The sequence below is a fragment of the Serinus canaria genome, chromosome 1A (assembly GCF_022539315.1).
Source record: "Serinus canaria isolate serCan28SL12 chromosome 1A, serCan2020, whole genome shotgun sequence".
Lineage (NCBI taxonomy): Eukaryota > Metazoa > Chordata > Aves > Passeriformes > Fringillidae > Serinus > Serinus canaria.
In genome coordinates, this window is record NC_066314.1 from 29,462,442 (window position 1) to 29,488,179 (window position 25,738).

Here is a 25,738-nt window from a genome sequence, read left to right on the forward strand (position 1 = left end):
AAATGTATTTTAAAAAAACCCAAAAAAGCCTACAGAAGCAGGCAAAGACTTGTTTCCTTTCAGCACATGGCAGTTTTAAAGCAAAGCAGTATGTTCCAGCAGCATTTGTCTTGTCCTAATATCATTGTTGGTTTTGCATTCAATACTTTAGATACATTAGTATGTCTGGTTTCTATGGACATCCAGATGTTTGGACCTGATGCTCTTACTGCTGTAAAGCTCATTGAACATCAGTGTGTTAGCCAGCAAGGAATACTCGATGTCAGACCACAGGTAATGGATCATGGTTCTTCACAGGCCCATGCAGCAGGTGTCCCAGGTGAGTTTCACTGCAAGAGAACACACCGTTCTATAAAATTTCCCATGTGATCTATGATTTTTATCTTCTCTAGATTTCTGATTAGTTTACATAAATAAGTGTAACATTGTGCATAACATGTGTATCTTTTTCAAACACTCTAATATGAAGAAAGTACAGTGTTAGCCAAAGCTATGTTAGCCAAAACTGTTGTGAAACCAGTATCTCTTCTAGATTATTGCCCCAATTTTCAGAGAATTAGAGGTCCATTTTATATTATGTTTTACACTGGGTATTATTGGGCAGTAACATTAAGTATTTGGTAGAATTGCAGAGATGAGATGAGATAAACTCAGTCTTGAAGGTTCTAAACAGTTTCTTGTTACGTGAACCAAACTGTAACTGTTCTTGGGAAGTTAGTGAGAAAGAGCCATTGGAGCAGACACTGGTTGGCATGTCTAAGTGTGCTGGTTTTGGAATGGTGTAGATACCAGAGCAAAAAATGGCTGAAAGAGAATGTAACTGAGGGGGTGAACAAGAGTGAATAGGACAAACTGATGTGACATTGTCACAAGATCCTTTGCATCATATTTGCATCCATTTAAGAACTGGAAAAATAATTGCTGTGTATTTGTGCCTGTTTTGGTGGAGTATTGTGCCACTTTAAAATCAGGCTCAGTACTATAAAGTACTGAGATCACGATCATGAATCTGGAAGCAGCTGTTCACTAGGTGCACTCCTCGTGATTGCACTTTAGCGATAGCCCTGGCCCTGGCAAGCCCTGCTTCCCTTTGGTAGACTGTAGTGCAGCTCTGTAGTTTGCTGTGGGCACGTTTGTGACTTGCCTTGGCTGGATACATCCTTACTGACAAGCATAGGAGAAACTGTGCCAGTGGATGTCATGAAGTACTTCCTTCAGGAGGACAAAAAACATTTCAGCAAGTTTTGGTTTTTTTTCTTCCCCACATTCTCTACAGCCTCTAGGACAGCACCACATGTTGCTCCACCTCCAGGAATAGTAGAAATAGACAGCGAGAAATTTGCATGTCAATGGTAAGTGTATAGTTCTGTTCAAACACATTAATGACAAAGAAAAACGCAGAAAAATACTGAATTCACATGTCACAGAATTTTCCAGTTTGCTTCTCTTTACTGTTACGCTAATTTTTCTGAAAAGTGTAAACGAAATCCATTCTGTCATTGCTATAAAAAGTCTGAAAGCAAAAACTGAACCAGACTATTCAGTCTTTGCCTGTTGATTCATGGAGTTAGTTGTTTTCTCTCTTAGGACAGAATTTGATTTGATTTTTAATTGATCTTGATTTAGTTTATTTTTTTAATTGTCACACAGTGTTACCTGTTTCACAGGTATTTTTATCTGGTAATGTGTTGCTTTATTACTGAATCAATATAAAAGTAACTATCAAATTATGAAGATAAGGCCCTGCAGAACTCTTACATAATCGTGAACCTCAAGTTAAAGAAGATCAAAGTCTTTTCCATTCATATTCTCTTGCTTTTAACTAGTATTATTGTCAGATATTTAGAGAGAAACTGTCTCTCCTGTGGTTCTCATGTAGTAGACTGTGGGTGATCTTTCTGAGCTCTTTATCTTACATAAATCAAGTATTTCAAGTATTTGTATTAATTGGTTCCTGATGGGCCTTTCACCTCTGCTCCTTCACAGCTCTTAAGTTATCTTTTGTCATACTGGGGAGACAAGCACCTTCCAGATAAAGTGGATGGAATACACAAAGCTTAGTGTTTTAGGTTATCATGAAGTTACACTTCCAGCAGAGCTTTGGCTGTATGGGGGGAAATACCTTTTTGTGGTCAGCTGATGTTACCATGGTTCTCTTTGCACACTGCAAAGTATTATTAACCATAATAATTAACTGCTGCAAGATTGAGAAATTTAACATTTAGGCATTTAAACAGGGATGCCTGGAACTGGACTTTCTCTACAGATCACATTAGCAAACTTAGATTAATCTACCTTTTCATGGTATGCTTTAGTCGTTACTTCCTACTTAGAGAAATGGAAAAACCAGTAAATCATGGCAGTAGAATTTAGGTACTATCTCTTGAAAGCAGCAAAAAGACAAGGTATTTAAGCTGCCCTTCCTGGATATATTACTAGCCAGCTTAGATTCAGTAGGAGGTGTAAATGCAGTGACAGTAAAGTAGTGATCGCAGATCACATTTCGCAATTTTAAGTCTTGAACAGCTCCAGTTTGCTGGTACCAGTGTTAGTGTATCAGCCTAATATGACATATCCAACTGGACAGTCACTTGTCCAATATGCCAAATTTAATTAATGCATAAACTTTCTGTTACTATAATGTAATCTCTGTTTTTGTAATAATAAAATTCTAACAACTGCAGGAGAAATGGTACTTACTCTTTATAAGAGAACACAATTTAAAGAATGTAATCATAGGCTTTTTATCTAGTTACATTTGGAGTATAGGGCTCTACAAAGAAGAACGCAGTGTAGTTTTACAGAGTGATAGCACCATGTAATAAATGCTGACAACTAAAATATTTCTTTTATTTTCATGCCAATATTTGAGCACTGAGTGTGAGTTGTTACTTGCCTCTGTTTGCTGCTGGGGCTGAACAATTCCTTTGTCTCTGGGTTGGAGTAGTGGATCTAAGGGAAATAAAATTAAACTGATAGAAGATGTTTCCTTTTCTCACAGCTTCCTGTGAGGTTAGATGGTCTGTGGACTTGTGTAGAGTCTGTAGGAGATATAAATACTTTTTACTGCTAAGTGAATATTAGATGTTCAACAAACATTGACTTACAATAAAAATGTGTGATGAAGAATTACTTAGCTTTCAGCTAATCTTTTGTGAAAGAAGCATCATTAAGGAATCAGAATAGAGCTGTAGGGAGAAGATGCCAAGAAACCATGCATTCTCATTTGTTTTTGCAGAATATAAAATAAAAAAGGCATAGGTAGAGACAGTTTTGCATAAATAATAAATAATACGTATATAAGTATGAAAATAAGATATGGCCTGTAAAACTGACCCTAGGTGTTAGGGGTCCAGTGTGTTAATTCATAAGCAGTGAGAAAATGTGGAAGAGGCATCTGACAAAACAAGATACTAAAATGCCATTTTCCGTGTTGTTGGCAGATCTCAAAACTGTCTGTGATACAAACTGAAGTGTTTCAACAACCCCTTTAAAAATACTCTCTCTGTATTTTGCTTCATAGTTTATTTTTTCATCCTCAGGTTGAATGCCCATTTTGAAGTGAACCTTGATTGCTCAGTCTCTCGAGCAGAAATGTACTCTGAATACCTCTCTACTTGTAGTAAATTAGCTCGAGGTGGAATCCTAACATCAACTGGATTTTATAAATGCCTGCGGTAAGACAAGACTTTATGCAGCTATAAAGAAACAGTTGTATGTTCTCAAAACTAACCGGTAGTTTTAAAGTTCTTTGAGAAAAGATCTACTGGGTTGAAAGACACCCACTTTTGGAATTTTAATTGAAACAAGAGTTTGTTCACTTGCATTTCATTTTATTTCAAGAATTTTGAACCGGTTCCTTTTCTGCCTCTAGTCCTTCTAATTCTTTCTGAAGTAGTTTTTCGTAATTTGGGATTTTCACTTAGGTTCTATGACATCTCGGCCATCTGGAGGACCTGCTAGTCTCAATCAACACTCACATGCTATTGGAAAATCCTGCTTTGTTGTAGAGATGTAGGCATTCCTTCTATTACTCTGCACACAAGAGCTGTTAGGTAAAACAAAAACATTGTGAGAGTTGAGTTACTGTGTTTATTAACATGGATTTATCTTGTGTTTGGCAGAACTGTCTTTCCAAATCATACAGTGAAGAGAGTAGAAGATCCAAGTAACAATGGTCAAGCACATATACATGTGGTAGGAGTGAAGAGGAGAGCTATACCACTTCCCATTCAGATGTACTATCAGCAGCCACCAACTTCGTCTACCCCAGTTGTCCGGGTTGATTCAATTCCTGATGTGTCTTCGTCTCCTTTGCCAGCAGGTTTTTAACTTAATTATGTATAAAGTATTTTGCATTGATCCTGAAACCATAAGAAAAGCCAGAAGGTTTTGAACATAGCTTGAAAGTGTTAGAAGTTGAGGCCACATGTTTTGAGTTTATTCAGTAATGTTTGGAATAGTGTTGCAGTATTTCCTTGCATGCCCTTCTAGTCTTTGACATGTAACCCATAAGCTTTCCAGTCAGCAGTCAAGCAATTGTTGCTGCATCATTAATTCAGACTCTGTAGAGATGAAAAAACAAACTGCTTCATGCAGAATTGCAGTTTCAGATCTTGGATTTTTAAAAATTTGTTAGTTAATGTGTTTGAAGTAATCTCTGCTTCCAAACTTTTACTGTGTTTATTTCAACAGGAATCCCGCATGGGCTACCAAGTGTAGGAAATCACTATCAGAGGACTCCTATTAACCAGTCTTCAACTTTGACAGCAACACAGATGTCTTTTCCAATTCAAGGTGTTCACACTGTGGCACAGACTGTTTCTAGAATTCCACAAAATCCTTCTATTCATACACAACAAAATGCTCCAATGACTGTTATACAGAATAAAGGTCCAATATCCTGTGAAGTAGTGAAGGCTGCAGTAATCCAGAGCTCTGTTCCTCAGTCTGCAGTTCCTGTTCCTATTGCAGTAGGAGGAGCTTCTAATCAAAATCACAGCACCGCAGGCCAGCAGCCATCTGTTACAGTTGTGAGTTCTCAGATGCTTCACCACCAACCTGTAATTCAACAACAGTCCCCACTGCACGCAGTGGTACCAGGACAGATACCTTCAGGCACTCCTGTTACGGTAATTCAGCAAGCTGTACCTCAGGGTCATATATTTGGCAGAGTACAAAACCTACCAGCATGCAGTTCAGCAGTTTCACAGGGTCAACAGCTAATCAGCACATCATCACAACCTGGGCAGACATCATCTCAGCAGTCCTCTGCGGGTAACCAGCAGCAAGATACAGTCATCATAGCACCACAGCAGTATGTCACAACCTCTGCATCTAACATCGTTTCTGCCACCACAGTTCAAAATTTCCAAGTAGCAGCTGGGCAGGTAGTTACAATTGCAGGTGTTCAGAACCCACCGACATCCAGAGTAGGGTTTCAGAATATTGCACCAAAGCCTCTGCCGTCTCAGCAAGGTCCACCTGCTGTGGGGCAGCAGCCGCAGCAGCAGCCTCCACCACCATCCCAGCAAAGCGTAGTGATAGTAAGCCAGCCAGCTCAGCAAGGTCAGACATATGCACCAGCCATTCATCAAATTGTGCTTGCTAACCCAGCTTCTATTCCTGCTGGCCAAACTGTCCAGTTGGCTGGACAGCCGAGCATTACTCCATCATCTTCACCATCCCCTGGTCCAGTTACAAATAATCAAGTCCCTACAGTTATGTCATCTTCATCTACCACTCCTCAGTCACAAGGACCCCCTCCTACTGTTAGTCAGATGCTTTCTGTAAAGAGGCAGCAGCAGCAGCAACATTCACCAGCATCATCACAGCAGCAGGTACAGGTACAACAATCGATGCAAATGCAAGTTCAGTCACAGCAAGCTAATACGGGAGTTGGCCAGCCCAACTCTGGTGAGTCTAGCCTGATAAAACAACTGCTTCTTCCAAAAAGAGGCCCCTCAACTCCAGGGGGGAAGCTTATACTCCCAGCTCCACAGATTACTCCACCTAACAATGCAAGAGCTCCTAGCCCTCAGGTGGTTTATCAGATGGCCAATAACCAAACACCAGGTTTTGGAGTTCAAGGACAGTCTCCAGCTCAGCAGCTGCTAGTTGGACAGCAAAATGTTCAGCTGGTCCCGGGTGCAATCCCGCCCCAAGGGGCAGTGCAAACAGTACCCATTTCTAATTTACAGATATTGCCAGGCCAGTTGATCTCAAACAGCCCAGCAACTATTTTCCAAGGGACTACTGGCAACCAGGTTACGATAACAGTTGTGCCAAATACGAGTTTTGCTACTGCAACTGTGAGTCAGGGAAATGCAACTCAGATAATTGCTCCAGCAGGAATTTCAGTGAGTGGAGCGCAGACAGGAGTTGGGCTACAGATGCAAACCCTTCCAGCTACTCAAGCACCTTCAGCTGGACAATCACCGTGTACTGCTGCTCCCCCATTCAAAGGTGATAAAATAATTTGCCAAAAGGAGGAAGAAGCAAAGGAAGCAACAGGTTTACACATTCATGAACGTAAAATTGAAGTTATGGAGAATCCTTCCTGCCGAAGAGGAGCTGCAAACACCAGCAATGGGGATGCAAAAGAAAATGAAATGCAGGTGGGAAGTCTTTTAAATGGGAGAAAGTATAGTGACTCCAGTCTACCTCCTTCTAACTCAGGGAAAACACAGAATGAGGCCAATCAGTGCTCACAAGTCAGTAATGGGCCATCATTAGAAATGGGTGAGAACGGAGCTCCTGGAAAACAGAACTTTGAACAAATGGACACACAGGAAATTAAAAGTGATTTGAAGAAGCCCCTAGTTAATGGAATCTGTGATTTTGATAAAGGAGATTGTTCTCATTTGAGCAAAAACATTCCAAATCACAAAACTTCCAATCATGTAGGAAATGGTGAGATATCTTCAGTGGAACAACAAGGGAATTTGGATGCCACGCAGCAAGATACTGCCAAAGGTGATCAAGGGGAAAGAATTTCTAATGGGCCTGTATTAACTTTGAGTAGTTCACCTGTTGTAAGTGGTACACAGGAGGCTGCAAAACTGTTAACCCAGCAACTTAGTGGTACCAACACTGATTTACCTAATGGACCTCTAGCTTCAAGTTTGAATTCAGATGTGCCTCAGCAACGCCCAAGTGTAGTTGTCTCACCACAATCTACAGCCTCTGTTATACAGGGGCATCAAATCATAGCAGTTCCACACTCAGGACCTAGAGTGTCCCAGTCTACCCTGTCCTCCGAAGTTCGGTCTACTAATGGCACAGCAGAATGCAAAACTGCAAAGAGGCCAGCAGAGGATAATGACAGGGAAACTGTTCCAGGAATTCCAAATAAAGTAGGAGTTAGAATTGTTACAATCAGTGACCCCAACAATGCTGGTTGCAGTGCAACTATGGTTGCTGTGCCAGCTGGAGCGGATCCAAGCACTGTAGCGAAAGTAGCAATAGAAAGTGCTGTTCAACAAAAGCAGCAGCATCCAACCACGTATATACAAAGCATGGTCACACAGGTATGTTGCAGTGTTCTTTTTATGTTTGTTCTGACTGTGATTCTGACTAATACTGTGAAATAACATGACTGAAAATGTGAGCTTGGTCAATATCTCTTGCATAGTATTTCAGATATTCAGAAAAGGATACTTTCTGTTCTTCCGCAGACTAAAGTTTTAACAGTTTACATATTTTTTCAGTGTCAGTGACAACAGTGGAATTCAGAATTTGTAGCTTGATAATGCGCAGTGAGGAAAGAACTTCTGCTCACTATTTTCTTCCTTGAAGGATGAGCTGTTCTGAAAACAACAATGATATGCTGGATGGTCTTGTAAAAGTGTCAGTGTTGTTCTGTGTTTTGTTCTCGGTCGTTTCAGAGGGGTGAACGTGTTTTTTGGGAAAAAAACACACCTGCATTTGGATGGCTGTATGTTGCATTTGGTCTTCAAGATCTTGCTTTGTGGGTTCACTACAGTTAGGACAAAGCACTATTTTATAAATTTGTTTAAATATTTGCATTTATTCATTATGAAATATTCACAACGTTTATCAATAAAACAAGCATTGTTTTGAGGGTTTTTTTCTCTGTTTGCCAAGCTTTGGTGAGGGTTTGTTGGGCTTTTTTGTCCCTTGATTGAATTTGTTGAACCTTTTGAAAGTGGTTACTCCCTAACACTTTACTAGAAATGAGGTGCGGACATCAGGAGTATTAATAAGTAAAATAATCATGTCAGAGATTATTTAATTCCCTAGAATTTATTTTAGTTTTACACATAGAAAGTCGCTCTCCAAAAAACCCATTCCTAACCTGAGTAGGAGCAAAGGGAATAGAATGGTAGGTCTGGCAGTTACAAGTTCTGACAGACCTGAGAGAGGAAGTCCTGAGTGGTGTATGTTAGTACATTTTGACCTTGGATTTTTTTTTTTTTTTTTTTTTGGTTGGGGGTTTGTTTGCTTTTGACAAATTAGACGGCATTGACATGATGGGCTTACACAGACCTAGAACCCTAAATGTGACAAGTTAGTGGTCAGTGCTACTTCATTTTCTGTGGCAAGTTAAGTTGCTTTTGAAAATTCTTTTGACTTTTCTAGTTGTCAAAAATCACAGTTAACAAGTTTTTTCCTTTTTTACTTTCTTTATTTTTTGCTTCTATCTGTGACAGTACACAAAGTTAATTCTTAAAATGTATTTGAATGCTTTTGAACTCACTCCTAAATTTTTGTTTGGGTTTTGTTGGAAGGAGATCTGTACTTTTCTGATATGTTATTTATCTTTATTTGTTCTTAATAGAAAAAAATTGATAAAAATTAATAGTATCTGTTAGCAGCATAGGGACAGCATGCTAGATTTCTTATAGTGCAGATATATGAGCTATGCCTTGCTTTTTACACTGAGTGTCTTTATTAGACAGTTTGAATTTCTGTTATAGCTTTGCTAAGGATTTGGCTGAAGTATAAAATGGTGTGGCTGTCTCTTGAATGGAATAGGTTTATTTATTCCCTCAATATGTACCTGAAAAGAATTTGCAGTTGTATCTCAAGCAGCTACTATATGAGCAGATTTTAAGAAGGGAGTAATACATTTAACTATCTCATTTGATTTTGATAATGTATATCATGATACTAGAGGGAGAGGATTAAAAAAAAAATCTGCGCTGATAGTTTCGTCTTTACACTACCCCCAGTATCAGTATAATTAATAGTTACTACAGTTTTCATTACTTCTACAAACAGAAATACTGCCTGCTGGGTTTGCCATTAGGTAGAAATTTGCAGCTCAGAAAAACTTGGTTTAATGTCTCCCTGCCTGAAAGCTTGCTCGTTCTGCTATCTGTAGGATGCCCTTTTTTCAAAATTAAAGAAATAGGGGAGAAATGAGTTAATTAGTTTTGAACTTGGTGAGAACTTTATTCATTAACTATCTGCCTTAGCCATATGTTTGTATATTTATGAGTCATGTCTGTCATAATATTGCAAGTACGGACTTAGAATCAAGCCCATTTTAGAGTACTCTGTTCATATATAGTTATCATCGTAGTTTGGCTTAGGATTCGCAGAGATCTTTACCACTTCTTTAAAATAACCATGTTGGATTATAAACTCTACCAAAATCACCCTGGCCAGATCTTTTTCTTTCTCTAAAGCTGCTGAGCAGCTGCAGTAGCCATTGTTTTTCTGGAAAAGAAGATGCTAAGTATTTCCAATATTAAGTCTGCTTTTAGGAGTATTTTTACATATCCAGAAATGTAGCCAAAGTCTCATTAACTTGGTTTGAATTTTAGTGATGACTTCATTTAAGATTAGGCCTTGTGTTATTTTCTATTTTCTCCCTCATATTTTGAGTCTTCCTCATCTGATAAGCAGCTTCCTTGTCCCTGACTTCTTTGAAAGGCAGCAGCTGAGGAACGCTTTTTTCACTTGAGCATCTGCATTGTTTTATCCTCTCTGGAGTACCTAAGTATATATTGGCTGTTTTGCAGAAGAAAAAGGGAGAGCATGGTTTTTACTGCAAACATTGTGAAATTTATTAGAAATACAATCCATTGGAGAAAAACAGAGAATAAAGTGATTTTAGCTATGGCAAAATTACACAGCTGCTGAAGCTTTTAGTGTGTGATTTCCTGTTTGCTTGTTAGCAAACAGCTTGTATTTCAGAGAAGTGTGAAAGGGAGAGAAGAAAAAAAATTGTAATAAAGTAAAACCAAACAGGAAGACTGGAAAATGAGGTTCAGGGGGCAGAAAAGGAAGGAGAGTATTGGTTATGCAACTGCTGTAGGATTAGCTGTTATGAACTACAGAGAGGAGAAGGGGAAGATGCTTGAAAATAAGGAAGGATGACCACATAAGGCAGGAGGGGAACAACAATCTGAAAACTAAGGAAAGCAAGAAAGCATTAAATAATCCTTAAGGGAATGTAGAAGTTAGAAATTTGTTTCCTTGTATGAAAAGTAGTTTGAAATAGGATGATACAGTGTGCTTGGGGAAGAATGTTAATTTAATTGGCCTGTTAAAATTGTATACTGTCTGTTTATGGGATAGCCCAAGCTACTGCCATTGAAATCCAGTTAGACAAAGGTTTCTTTGTATATTCTTGTGTATATAATCTGAGATTATTCCCTATTAATTGTATACCTCAGCAAAGCTTGTTGAGAAATAACTGTATGTATTTAAAAATTTCTTTCCATATTTTGCATTATGATAAAAAGGGGAGCTATTAATTATGTCAGAATAGGTACACATGATACACAGAGTGTTGCAATTTTGTTCTTATACCTCCATCTATATTTTGTAAGCTCATGAAATGTACTCTTGAGAGGAGACAGAGCTGGTACTGTATTTTTTTGGCTTCCTTTCATTTTGGTGTTCTCTGTTCATGGTTCATTGCTTTCCTGAGGCATTGTGCTAGACTGGCGGTTGGAGAAGAAATGAGCAATTACCTATCTGTATGGTTTTCTTTGCCACATTTTCTTATTCCTCTTCAGACACCTCCAAAACATCTGTTTGAACATAACCATGTTGGTTTGTCCCAGTTGGTGTGTGTTTTAAAGGAATGCTCTGATATCACGCCAGGTTCTTAGAATTGAGCGTATCTGATTTAAGTTGCCTCATCTGGCTTTTAAAATAATGACTTTCTTGCTCATCACTGTCATTCCCTCACAAACAATGCCCATTTCTCTTAAGGCTGCCCACTTGAAACATGCTTGTGTTGAAATTTAGGTGGCAAAATTTGTGTGGCCTTGGCTGTTTGCTCTTGCTCTCTGTTGATTGGAAAGCTGAGAACTACCATACACCACAAAGCAGGTGTGTAGCTCCAGGAGGTGTAATTCATTCCTAGCCACAGAGCAAATGAGTTTCTCAGCTGGAAGTAGTGAAATACAGAATCTGTTTGATTTTATTGCCCTTCAGTTGTGAAGCACACTGTTGCAAGGAGACATAAACTTCTCAGTAATCTAACAAGAAAAGAACATTTATTTTGGTGCCTACTTATCCACTTGATCCCTTTCTCACACTCAAATTCTGTTCCATTTGTTTTCAGCTCATGTGTTTTTATAGATGTGTTCATTAGCGTGAATAAGCTAAACAAAATTTTGTAGCAAGCTGTAAATCCTGTTATACTTTAAAAGTACTTTTCCTAATTATTAACTGTTTCTTTTTAAATTACGTTTATTTATAGTGGCTGTGCTCGTATTAGTGATGCAGAAGAAAATGCAGCTTAATGGTTTTAAACTGCATATGACTCTACATATCAACAGAATCCCCAACACACTGGCATGCACAGTGTCCTCTTGGTGGTGGCATAGCAGGCCTTTTAAATAGAATGTGCAGGTGTCATGATAAAATAGTTATCTGTTCATGCATAAAGGGAGAAGCATCATTAGTTCTGTCAAATATAAGTGGAGGCCACATTTGGCTTCAGCTCATAGGGTTTGTTTTTCCTACCACACAGGGAGCTTCTGTGCCCAAATATAGGAGCTCTTGTGCATAAAATTAAATAAACATCTTAGTAAACAGTCCATTCTAGTTAACCAGGAGTATAACTAAGAACCTTCTGCTGTCACGACCAGGCTGAATTTCCTCCCTCTCTCTAATACCTCTAAAGTCAGCCCAGTCAAGATATAAAATCTCTACCTGCTTATTAAAAGTAGGCTCTAGTATCTGCTCTGTAAGTAGACTGTACAGGCATTAATTGTTTGTATTTGTATACCGAGTGTAAACCCTACTGAGACAGATGATGCTGTTCTAGAGATACTTTTCAGTCCTAAGATCCTGTGAGAAAAGGGCTAAGTAGTTGCAGTTGCAAATTGTATCATGGAGAGATTTAATTTGATTATAAAAGGGTGTTGTGAAGCACTTACAAATGTAGTGGAGTACTGGGCATTTGTTTTCTTGGGAAACCTGGATTCATTAAATGTTTTTACTAGAGGAGGAAATTTTCTGGAATCTTTATGCCCCAAGGAAAGACTTTACGATGTTACTTTTCTTAGACTTAATTAGGGAAAAGTTAATGTCTGTCATCGTTTAAAGAAATAAGTGCATTAACATAATCATTGCATATGAGCACTGTAAAGTAGGTAGCACCTAGCAAGTGTTTCTAGGTATATTTCTGTGAGAAAAAGGAGTTTAATTTCTGAAAAACAAAGGCTATACCTAATTTTAGTGATATTCCATGTGTCATGCATTACTAAACTAATACATGACAAAAGAGGGAAAATGAAACCAAAAATTAGCATTGGTCTTTATTAATCTTTCTGATCTCTTTAAAGAAGAGAGGAAAGCTTTGTGATGTTTGACTGTAAAAGTTTCATTTCTAAAATAAAATAAAAAATGCTAGGAGCAAATGTAACTTTGCTTTACATGTTGATTTTAAAATATAATCAAAAAAGCTGATAGGCAAGCAATGGATTTGTCTTAAAAAAATACATGGAAGTTGTGTCCACCAAGTTTGAGTGAAACTAGTCCACAGCAGAGCAGTAAGAAGAATTTTAAACAACAGCAGCTATTTTACATGTTTGTTTTCAATTTATTAGCTTTTTTTCTCAGAGGAAAAAAAATGGGAAAAAATGGGAGGGGACACTGAATGATAACTTTTTGTCCTGAAAATTTGTTTCTCTTTCTGAGCCCTTTCATTTCCAGCATGCAACATTTTGTGTTGTATATCTCAGTAAAATAAACAATTTTTCAATGAGATTATATTAAAACCTTTGAATACCACTAGGAGAGCTTGCCAGAGAAACCCTTGAGAAAATTCATAATTCCAGATTAATTGCAGGGTTGGCTTTGAATGGAGTAAATAATACATGAACCACACATTGAATTATGAGAATTAAACGAAATACTGAATTCATTCAGTAAGCTCATTTTCTCTTCAGCACATTAAATGAGACAGAAGTTCTAGAGGGATAAAAAGTCACATAAAAGATCATCAGAATGTGTTGATACTGGGATGCCAAGTGAAGGTTGCACAACAAGCTGTACTGCTGACACTCCTTTTTTTTACTTGCAGCTTCATTTTAAAAATGCATTTTAAAGGGGACATTGATATTAAAAGACTCCACTTACATTTACCTTTTGTTCAAAGATATCTTGTGAAGGACTCACTACCTGTTCTGTGAAATAGCTTAAAGGTCCTTAGGTGAAAATCATTGCTGAGTTGAGAATAGTTTGTAGTTATGACTAATGGGCTCAAGTCCTTTCTTACAACTTTTCATATATAGGTATGGATCACAGGCATCATAAGTAGTTGTACTGTACTCAGGAGTTTTGCAGAGTTTTTCCTTATTTTTACCATGTTTTATTGTTTGGATATGGGATGTGTTTTGCTTTTGATCAGGCTTTTTTGCTGTCCCTTGGGTCATGTTAGTATAGCAGTATACTAACATGTAGTATAATCTGTGATAATTATTAACTCACTACCATGTGTGACTGCTGTCCACAATGCCAACAGAGATCAGCAGGAAGAAAATGTAAGTCATTATAAAAATGAAATGTTAGAAATTGGTTTCTTTGTAGTGAAAGTCTAAAGCTACTCAGCACCATTGTGCACCATTGTGCTTATAATATTCTTACACAGACTTGGAAGTAATTTTGTTTGATCTCTTTAGAATGTGAATTTGTTTTCAAACAGTGGGGAAGAAAAGGATGTTAGGTCTTCATCTCTAAATAATATTCAAAAGCTTAATTTTTCTGCTGTCATCCTTCTTACAAACTTCTTGCTGACCAGAGCCTTCCAGGAAAAAAAAGAAGAGAAACAATATTCTGACACAGACAGTGTTTTTAAATGGAAAGTTCCACATTCAATATCTATTATTCAGAAAAATAAATAAAATTAGTTTGGGTTTATATATTTGTAGGTAATTTGAAAGCTAATTTTACTTGAGTGTTAAGTGCTTTGTTATATTGCAGGGGGGCAAGGGGAAAGTAATTTTGCTTTCTGAACTGTTTCTGTTTTTGTTGTGTACAAGTTGTACAGCATCATCATCAAGCATTCTGAGCACGTGGTGCTATTCCCTGTGCTGATGATACTGCAATGCCTTGAGTTTGCATGAGTTTTTTTTCTTTTCTTAAATAACAACAAAATGTTTGAAAAATAATGTTAACCTTTGCCCCACTAGTGCCCTTAAGAAATTTCTTTGAAGACATAATTATGTATTTGAATTTGGGCATGAGGTTTATTATTTAAATATTAGGAAGTTCTACATCAGTACTACAGTGCAAAGTTTTATGTCCCTTGTGTTACTGTGTCTTACTAATGCTTGTTCAGAGTATTTTAAATTGAACACTTGTGGTGGATTAAGATGTAAAACAAAAAGTCTTTCAACAAGCATTAAACTGTATGTCAAGTATAGAAATGTTCCCTGTTTAAAATTGTTTTAACTTCTTCTACAGAGCACACCTGCAACATCGATACCAACAGTTCAAGTACAGGGCCAGCAGATGAATTTGCAGCCACCTTCATACACTGCAGCAAGTCAACATGCAGAGCACATGAAAAAACCTGGACAGAACTTCATGTGTTTGTGGCAATCTTGTAAAAAGTAAATGGCTCCTTTATTTACCTTTTACTCATATGTAACAGATGCTTGTATATAGAAGGTGATTCTACAAGTTCCATCCATTCTGTTTCCTTAAGTTCCCTTATACTTTGTCACTGGGGAAAAGAAAAAGTGAAAAGTATTCAGGAAATTGAATGAGATGGGGGAAGGCAAGACACTTAACTCCTCTGAGTTGTACTTCAGAGCATAAAATGGGTATTATGTGACTTTCTTGAAGTAGTTTAAAAGAATTCTGACCTCTGAAACTTGTTCTCTGTGTTGCACATATAAAAATAGTTCCTGTACTGCAGTTACAAATCATGTCTTGACATTTTCTTGTGTTTCCAGTTTTGCAAGTGCAGGGTGTTGCACTTCAATATCCTGGTCACAGTCTTATTTACCTTATGACTAATTTTGGTAATTATACCATTTGTGTTGCAGAGGACACCATTGTCTTGAAAGGAAGTAGTAAGCAGACAGCCATGATTAAATTTTTTTTTTTTAATTTACTTATGTTGTTCTTAGAGAGGAGTGAACTACTAGACATTTAGATGGAGGCTTATAAAAATTTGATACAACTCTAATGGAAAGTATGTGTATCTTGACACTGACTTTTAAAATAACTTAGGTTTGCGAATATGCTTAGTTTGGGCAAGGGCAGAGATTTGGTGAAAAAAAGGTAGTTGTCAAATAGCTGCTTTGAAAACTGGAGACAAATTGTGAGTGAGAAAAATTGCATAGCATATAGGATGGTACGAAAAAGAGTAACAGCCCCATTGCTGTAGAATGACAAAGGGAGCATAAAGCTGATTTAACCAAAAGCTGGTGGGAAATTTAACAAATTGGGATGAAAAGATGGAGAAGTTTAACTGTTTGAAATGGATAGTAAAAATAAGACATTTGAATAGAATTATAGGAATACTAAATGAGAGTTCATATGAAACCCCTGAAGGTGTAATTTCTGTTTCTTTCATACCTTGCAAAAATAATTCTAAGATCATTCAGTCTATGCAAGACATTCAGTCAGTACAAGAGATCTGGTGCTTTTTAAATCATTGCACTATTTTCATATTAAAAACGATTTTTCTTTCTTTGATAGGTGGCACTTCTCTATGTAAGAAATATATGTAAGGCTTTACTTACTCTGTAGTTTCTTCCCTTAGTACTAGTAAATAGAACCATAGAGTCATTGTCTGCTGCCTGCACAGTAGATGCATTAACTTGTGCCTAGGTATGGGTGGGTTGCATTGAGGTTGAAATTAAAGACTGGGGGAGTGTCACACAGAAGCCTTGTCAGCTTATAACATGTCAAAGAGTTTGCTGAGCTACAGTTTTAAAGTACAAGTCACCAACTTCTTTCCATGTCTAAGGTTACATAGGATAAGCTGTGTTGAGGTAGGAGGAGGAGCAGTAGTGTTAAATTACCTTACATTATCATCTTTTTGTAGTCTGTCTTAAAATACAACTCCAGAAGGTTTACCTGAGACTGAAGTTCAGGGATACAAGGCCATTGATCTCTGTATTTTGCTCCTTGCCTAGTGTATTATTTCTGTTGCTTTAGTTTATCTGGCTGTCACTTCCTGTATTGCTTTTTGTTCATGGTTAAATTGCATTCTTTTTAAAAGCTTTCAGAGATTTTTGCGTTAATAGATTTAGTTCATATGACGTACAGCTCTTATTTTTATGCTCTCACCTTTAAAATAGTTATTTCAGTCCCAGCCTAAAACCAGTTTAGATAAACGTTACACTCGACCTTCTCTGTAGTGAAGAGAGAGCCAAAATGTTAAGTTAGCATTTTCCTCAAATATGTATTGCTTATTCATACTCCTTGAACAGCCTGATTAAAAACAGGTATATCAAATCCCCTGTAGGCTTCCTGGTTCTGTTAGATGTAAGGAAAAATCTGGAATTGCCACCTGTTCTTTTTTTGTTTGTAGCTCTCGGTCTTAGCTCTTTTATTGAGTAGTTTAAATGGGAAACAAGAAGATTCTTTTGAGTGGGTCATTAGTCTGTGTGAACTTCACATTCACTTTGTGGTTTCATTCTCAGTTGCTTAGCATTTTTTTTCCCCTAGGATTAAGCAGGCAGTTTCATCACAGTAGAATGATAGGATACTGGAGGTTTTTTGCGATATTTTTGCTAACTGGAAAGATACAACAGGAGGCACATTTGAAAAAATAATTTTCACCTGTTTTTCTATGCATGTTCTTTAGTTTAATTCTCAAAAAAATACTAGCATAATGTTTTCCTTCAAAGATGCAATGCAGAAGTCAGTGAAGGCCTTAAACATTTTACTGAGAAGCAGGATAAATACGAATAAATAAAATAATGTGTTCTTTTCCTACTGACTAATGTGGCTGCTCCAGTCAGCAATGTTCCAGAGGTCTGTGTTGGTGGTTTGGTTTGGGTTTTTTTAGGACTGAATTAGGAAACATTAGACCAAGATTTGAAATGCCACAGATTTAGTAGTGTCTAAAAACTACAATGAGATGAGGGTGGATTATGCAAATAGTTGAAATTATTGGCCTCTCGCAGATCTGTTCACATTTAATATCTGAAGTGGAAGTAAAATTCTAAAAGGTGTCAGTCAGCACATTACTTTGCATTAAGGATGTAACAGAAAGTAGGTGTTTTCCTTTGAACTTCAGCTGTCTGCAGGTACTGCTAATTGTATGCAGCTTAATTTAAAAGCTGCTGTTTTGTTTCACAGGCAGGCAGATGTCTGCTCTTGAATTGCTTTGTATTTAAAAAGTAAATTAAAAATGCTATTGAATCTCCAGTGCCTGTCAAGTTAGCTGTTAATGTTCTTTTCAGCAGTTGAACAGAACCATGGATGAAGTAAGTGTGTAACAAGAGTCTAGACTGAACTGACCATATTGTCAGTATGTAAGCTTTTCTTATTACAATAGTTAGGTGTTTCTTTAAGAAAAAATAGTTTTTCTCTGCAAAATGGTACTAAGTTTGAATCTTTTTAGGTCAGTGATTGAAGTGTATAGCACTGAATATATTAAACAGTAAATGAGCCAGCATAGCTGAAATAGCTTTATTTTTCTGAAGCTTTGCCATGTTGAATGAAATGCTTTGCACTGTATTTTGGATTTCACTTAGGCCATGAAATTTGTTTCGTCTGTGCCAGAAATTATTTCATTATTCATAAAATGGTTAGTGCCAGGCTTAAGCTGATTCCCCTTTATTGTGGGAAGATCTTTCTGTCCTCTGAAACACCGACTGTTAAGCTAGTATAGATGTAAAACATTTTATTTTCATTTTCTACTATGGGTTATCTGGACCAACAGCAAGAGACAGGTATTACTCCTTCTCAGCTTCCCTTCAGTAAGAGGTAACTAGCATGTAAAAGATTAGTACTTTTAAAGAGAGTAGTATTTATTGCCAATGCAGAAGGTAATTGCTGTATTACAGGTGGTACTGCTACTGCAGTAGCATTCAGCTTATAACTAAGACTTGTCTGTGGATGAAATTAGCTCTTTGATGTCTTTATGGTATTCAGGTATCAGTAGCTGTACACTTAGGCCTAGGCATCAGTTGCAAGTATGTTTGCATAGTGGACATGACTGAAATTAGTAGTGGGATGTGGAAGGAGGTGGCTGGATCAAAGCACTCACTGATCTGCTGCTGTCCATAAGCTGAGAGTATCTGAGGGCAGCTGGTGGCAATGACTCCCCAAATGGCAGCAGCTAGGTTTCTAGACCTCTTTGGTCCAAACATTAAGTGGGTACTGATGAGCTGGGTTAGTTGTATTGAAGTGAATTTTGAGCAGCTAAATCTTTAGGCCATTTTTTCTCTGTTGGAGTAAGGGGCCTAATTTGTAACACCTGATATACATAAGGTGTATATATAGACTAAAAAACCCCAGTGTTTTGAGTCCTTCACTATTTTCATGTCATGTATTTTGAAATACAGTGATTCTCCTTTACCAGCTTATATATGTTACAGTAGCACCTCATTTGTCTACATGAGATTGGAGGTAGCCTAGGTTGCAGTAGTCATGCACTGGTGGAGCTGGCAGTCTTGAGAGATTCAGGTCAGGTAAGAAGTCAGGCTCTTGAATTTTAAGGAGGCAGACTTCTAGCTGTTAGGGGAGGTTCTTGGGGGCAGAGGAGTGGAACAGAGCTGGAAAAACTGGAACTAAACCTGGCAAGGTATGCAGAAAATAACAGGAAGGGCTTGTACATTAATCAGAAAAGGAGCGTCAAAGGAGGTGTACCCTTGCTGGTGAACAGGTAACAACAAACAAAGCCAGCATGGCTTCAGCAAGGCAAAATCCTGCCTGACCAACCTAGTGGCTTTCTGTGATGGAATAACTTCATCAGAGGGTAAGGGGAGGGCTACAGATAAAATTTATCTGGACTTCTGAAAGCCTTTGATATGGTCCCCCACATATCCTTCTTCCTAAATCGGAGGGAGATGGATTTGATAAGTGGACTGCTAGATGAATTAGGAATTGGTTGGACAGTCATGTCCAGAGGGTGGTGATCAGTGGCTGAGTCTTGATGGACTTCAGTGGCACAGGTCTGTACTGGAACCAGTGTTATCTAATATTTTCATTAATGCCAGGGATGAAGGGATCTGCTGCACCCTCAGCACATTTGCAGATGACACCGAGCTGAGCGGTGCAGTTGACGCACCTGAAATACAGGATGCCATCCAGAGGGACCTGGACAGACCTGAGCAGTGGGCCCATGGGAATCTCATGGGGTTTGACAAGGCCGAATGCAGGGCAAACCCTGGTATCAGCACAGGCTGGGCATGGACAGATGGAGAACAGCCCTGCTGAGAAGGACTTCGGGGTGCTGGGGGAGGAGAGGATGGACATGATCCAGCCATGTGTGCTTGCAGCACAGAGAGACAGTCAAGGGAGGTGATTCTGCTCCAGTGAGATCCCACCTGCAGTGCTGCATCCAGCTCTGGGGTCGCCAGCACAGGAAGGTCATGGACCTGCTGAAATGAGTCCAGAGGAGGGCCAGATCAGATTTAAGTAAAGTCTGAATCTGCCTGCTAGTGGTGAAGGAAAATGGAAGGAGGACTATAAGAGATTATCTTCTATAAATATAGTTTATATTTTTATATATAAATATAAAAATATATTTCATAAACCTCATCTAGTTTAGTTTGTTGCTGTATTTTGCTTATATTGCAGAGAATGGGTCTGTGTGAATTAATGTGCATTATTTCTTTGGTGAAGTGTAAGTAGAAAATAGAACCATGATATTTCAATCAGGTTTGGAAAAATCATATTGACATTTATTGGTTGCTCACCGATAATATGTATACATATTTTTCCCTTCAAGATTTTGCAACTTTCCATTTAGCAATGTGTGTCTCAATTCAGGAAAAAAAAGGTTAACTACTATGACTTGATGTTTGTTGTATTTGTACTTAACTGTTCATTGGGGGAAAAAAATAAAATTAAATTCCCCTCTCCTCTCTTTTTTAGGTGGTTTCAGACACCATCACAGGTTTTCTATCATGCAGCAACCGAGCATGGAGGAAAAGATGTCTACCCAGGGCAGTGCTTATGGGAGGGATGTGAACCTTTCCAGCGGCAGAGGTTTTCCTTCATTACCCATTTACAGGTACAAATTCTCTCTCACATATTACTTCAGAAAACAGTAGGAATTTTATGGTAAATTTCCACACACCATTCTTACCGTTTTTCTCTTTTCCTCAAATAGGATAAGCACTGTTCCAGAGATGCTTTGCTTGCAGGATTAAAGCAAGATGAACATGGACAAGCAGGAAATCAGAAGCCTTCCAATAAGTAAGAGATTTGAGCCTCATTAACAATAGAAAAAATAAGAGAATTAGTAATTATTGGAAGAGTTTGTTTATAACTTGCCTTACCAGGTGAAACTTTGCATATGTAAGAATCTGTAATCAAATTTGAGGTCTGTTCCAGTAAGACAAAAAAGGGAATAGATTCTGATGTAGTTGCAGTTACCTTAAAGAAAAATAAAAGGTAATTCTTTAAAGTATATGGGTCAAAACTCTATGATGAACATTGTTCTCAACATGTTCTCCTATTTTTTTGCCCAACTGGACAGCATTTTATAACTTTCCTTGTAACAGGGAAGTGCTTGTCATACAAATGGAAAGTTATTGTGTACGGTTCATGTGTCACACAGCTGAGATGGATTGTCTTGTAACTTGCTGTATTCCTTCCAGTTTTGTGGTCTAAATTTGGACTCATTTGATCCAGGGGCTGTTGTAATAAACTTTCCTTTAAACAAGCAAGGAAGATAAATTATAAAGATTCCTAAGAGTCTTCTGATTTTGTGTCACGATCTGAAATCAGATTTGGCTCTTCTATTTCCCAGAATGTTTTCGACCATGTGGAATTAATATAGCAGAGTGCAACCCCATTGGTGTGAGGTTTTGAGGCTGGCTGTGTTAATAGTGGAATTGTTCAAGGTTCAGTTACTTGTGTGTTTTAAGACCTGGCCTTTGTTAGTAACTGACTGGAACCACTTTAGATGTAATTACATGGTCCCAGGCAGATTTTTGCTGTTCTGTTTTGTTGCTTGTAAAACTGCTACCAAGCTGCTGGAGGCAGCAAAGAAAGTCAAATTATGAAAACTGAGAAATTTAGTTCGAGAATCCTTTTATTTTTAATATAAAAAGCCATCTTAACACAGACTTATAATTGCTTTATGGGGCCTTGTTTCATTAAACTGAGCAACACTCAGACTTTGGAAAACCAGAGAAAGAATAATTATGGTAATTTACTCTTAAATAGTTGGTAAAAGAGAAATGTAGACACTATCTACTGTCATGATGTGTTTTTAACTCTGCCTTTTCATAATGTTCCATCACACAGATAACATGTTCCAGTAGCTATGTGTCCTCACAAGCTTCTTTTAAATTTGCACAGGTACTCATTGGAGAAAAACTGTTTATCCATCCCCTCTTCTGAGGCAGAATTCCCTAATTAGGTCAGATTCAGAAAGCAGGAATTTACACACATAACCAGTTCTTGCTAACATACTGAGACTGCAATATCACAAGATACTAAGGATGTGATTTCAGAACACAAATTGAAATGAGAACATTCCTCTGCTCAAAATCAGATGTTTTATGTCTTGAAAAGATGTGCAGATGTGGTGCACAGGGACATGGTTTAGTAGTGGATGTGGCAGTGGTTAATATTTAGACTCGGTGATCCTAGAAGTGTTTTCCAGCCTAAATGATTTTTATGACATCCCTTATTGCTTCTCACAGCTGTGCATTGCTTATGGTGAGGGAACTAGCTTTAGTTTTTGTTAGATTGCATGGCAAATCAATTTGTTTTTAAAAAACATGCTCATAGAACAAAAGAGTGGGCTTGCCACATGAGTGGAATCTGTTTGCCTTACTGTCAGTTGAACACCAGTAGAGGAGGTGGGCTGGAACAAAAGGAAGAGATGAGACCTCTCTGTCAGCACTCAGAGCAGTTAATACACTTCTGTCTTGTGAAGATGCAAAGGTTCCCTTTCTGTTACTTTTCCTGTTTGTTAAGGGAGGAGAGTAAGATTTTGGGGAAGGGAAGTGGGTCCTGTCCCCCACAGTACCTTACAGTGCTGCCCCACAGTTCTGTTAGCACAGCTGAAAAGAGCATCCAGCAGCTACATGAGGGACTTGATAATTTGCTTTTCCAGAATCAATGACATGTCAGATGAAACCCTAAGCTCACTCCAGCAGCTCACCTCAGGCTGTCTTACAGGTTCATGTTTGAAAGCTGTCTTTCAAGGTCTTGCTTAATATATTTTTTTCTGAGTCCTAGAAGTGTGTCAGATATATCAGCTCACAACTGATAATCCATATCATTAAACTTGTGTGTGGAGTTCTGAAGCAGCTGAAAAAAACCTGGTCCTGAGACAAAGCATGTTTAAGTCACCAACTTCTAGGCATTTATTAGGTGAACTCTCTTCACTTAATCCCTCACTATTTAGTAAAAATTACCCCTACCTCAGAGACTTCAGATTGTGAGTGTTAGCAGTGCTGGAAGTAAAACAGAACACAGTGTAACAGACAAGGGCCCATTCCCGGATCATCCTTTCTGTCTATCATAACACCATACCCACTTAAAAAAAATCTGTAATGGCTTTTCTAGAACATTTTCTAGGCAATGTAAAGCTGCATTACAGAATTGGTTTTATACCTTAATTCTGTATTTCTTTGCATTTCAAGTTTTATTATATTAACTCTTCTGGTTTTCAGAGGTAGCTGAGTATTACATTCTGAAAGGCATGGTAGCATTAGCACTTTAACTGTGTGTTGACTGTACCTTTATGCATTGGAATCCTCTTGGATTCATGGTGATTTTTTTTTCCTTGTTGCCACTGAAGCAAAGGTGAATATTCTTAATGCTCTGTGGGAGTAGGGCAGGAGATTACTTCAGATCACAACATAAATGGTAGAGTTTGAAGTTAAGTTGATAATTCAGTTAAAGCAATTCAAGAAATATAGATGTTTTGAGAGAGATACTGGCCCACATACACAAGTCACTTCACTTGGTGTCTCAGTAACATTTTATCAATTTCTTTTTACTTCAAACTTAAAAAGAGAAGATAATTTTTAATGTATTCCTAATTTATTCCAGTTGTCCCTTTTTCAGTATTTCTAGAATAGTAATTCAGCTTTCTAAGATGGTGTGATAACTGTTGAAGAGAGACATTCAGAGCCGCCTCCATTGATGAATACTTGTGCTTCTCAATACAGAGAAAACAAAAATCTTCCAGAAATTAAAAATGAAGACAATAATTCTTTTACTGTGATACTCAGTCTTCTATAAACATGTCGTTGCCCACCTTCTTAATTCAGCCCTGGCCATTCTCCTTTAACTTCATGAAGCCTTTTATTTATTTCCTATATTACATACTATATTTTTATATTGTATGTGTTATTTCTATTTGGGAAGGATGACGGAGTGATTATGAGCTAAGGTGTTAAGGAGGAGTCTGTCTGTTACTAGAGTAACCCAGTTTTTAGCCGAGCTTCCTTGCTATTAGAACCTCAGATTACTTAGAAAGTCTCTCTAAATAGAGAATTCAAGTTTTATTCTTAGAATATTCGCTTTCAGTATAAGATACCTAAATTAAACTCCTACAGGCTTTCATTCAAAAAATAGAACATTTGCATTTCATTTATGCCACATTTACAAGTAAGCACTACTTAAACTTCTTAACCAAGTTCTGCTAGGGTATGAAATGACTTCATAATAATATTGTTCAAAATATTGAAGTGTGGTGGTGATATTTTTCACCACTAATACTTCAAATTGTTTTTAGGATGACATTGTGAGTAAATCATTAGGTGAAATTTATAAATTCTGAACTCTGAAATTTATAAATTCTGACTCTGGCATGAGTAATCTCCAAGTTTTTACGTGAAATACAGCTTTGACTTCAGTGTTAATACTGAAAATGGAGAAATTGCTTCTGCTATGTTTGTTATACCCTGCTTAATTTATTAATCTCAGTCTAAAAGCTGTAGTAACAGGTAATTGGTTTTACAAATGTTTGATCTGATTTACCAGTTACGTGTTTTATGTCTTATAACATAACTTATGTAATTTTATATTGCTCCTCACTAATCACAGTTAATACATATTTTGTATTGTCTTAGTGTCTAATGGTCCCAGTGAGCTGTGTCATCTTTTGAGTGGTTTTACTTTAAGGACCTTCTCTGGCCAAATCTCAGATGGCATTTGCATAGCTGCTGTCACAGTTTCTGTCTGATAAAACGTCCCTTTAAATTGGTACTTCAGGAAATGGCTGTGTTATTAGTACAATATATTACTTTTCCATCACAAATGTCAGGGATGATGAGCAATACTTCTTCAAGAGAAGGGTTTTTTCACATAAAATAAAGTGCATGACTCTTCTTAAGGGTTTACAGTGAGGCTTATTTCTGTGGAAGCAATCATGTATCAGCACCAAGTGTTAATGAATCTTTGTGTCTCTCTTCAGATATGTTAAAAATTGTAAGATAAACTTTCCAAGTTGTTAATTGTCTAGAAAGTAGCACAAAGCTTATTTTTATTAATTCTTTCTTTACAAATGTAGGCAGCCAGCTGCAGGGGCTACAGCCTCTACTCCCAGAGCACAGAAGGCCATTGTGAATCATCCAAGTGCTGCCCTAATGGCATTAAGGAGAGGATCAAGGAACCTTGTCTTCAGAGATTTCACAGTTAGTATTGTTTGAATCAAGTATTAGATATTAATTGTTGTCTGCTACTTACTGCAGGGCTTTTACATTTTTTTTGTCTTTACTTTTGTAGGATGAAAAAGAGGGACCAATAACTAAACACATCCGATTAACAGCTGCCTTAATACTAAAAAATATTGGTAAATATTCAGAATGTGGTCGCAGGTAAGCACTGTATAATTTTTCTGCTATCAGTGGGCACTGTTGTTTCTGTTCTTTCCAGTACCAAACAGTAGGCAGGTTTTACCTATCTTATAAAAACCCCAGTAAGTATGTTGACTGTACAGTTTCTCTGTCACTTCTGCACTGTGTCCTTCCCCACACAAATGCTCTCTGTCATCTTACCTAAAGACAGCACTTGTGATCCAGATGATTGAAAAGGGGCTAACAAATTTGGCAAGTTAAATTTTAGGAGACAGATGAGAGAAGCGTTTGCTGTCCTTTTTCCTCCACAGCAGTACTGCATGATTCTGAAAATTAATTCTTGTGTAAAC

At 37.6% G+C, this 25,738-nt stretch overlaps 1 protein-coding gene across 1 annotated transcript in view; it reads left to right on the forward strand.

Moving 5' to 3' along the window:
- ARID2 (AT-rich interaction domain 2) overlaps positions 1 to 25,738 on the forward strand; it is a 93,644-nt gene that overhangs the window by 65,035 nt on the left and 2,871 nt on the right. The window contains exons 11-20 of the mRNA XM_009095036.4: positions 152 to 319; positions 1,277 to 1,352; positions 3,543 to 3,677; positions 4,125 to 4,324; positions 4,696 to 7,529; positions 14,896 to 15,044; positions 20,497 to 20,635; positions 20,735 to 20,820; positions 25,103 to 25,226; positions 25,318 to 25,409. Of these exons, the coding sequence (XP_009093284.2) occupies positions 152 to 319; positions 1,277 to 1,352; positions 3,543 to 3,677; positions 4,125 to 4,324; positions 4,696 to 7,529; positions 14,896 to 15,044; positions 20,497 to 20,635; positions 20,735 to 20,820; positions 25,103 to 25,226; positions 25,318 to 25,409 (4,003 nt within the window). The remainder of the gene's footprint in view (positions 1 to 151; positions 320 to 1,276; positions 1,353 to 3,542; positions 3,678 to 4,124; positions 4,325 to 4,695; positions 7,530 to 14,895; positions 15,045 to 20,496; positions 20,636 to 20,734; positions 20,821 to 25,102; positions 25,227 to 25,317; positions 25,410 to 25,738) is intronic.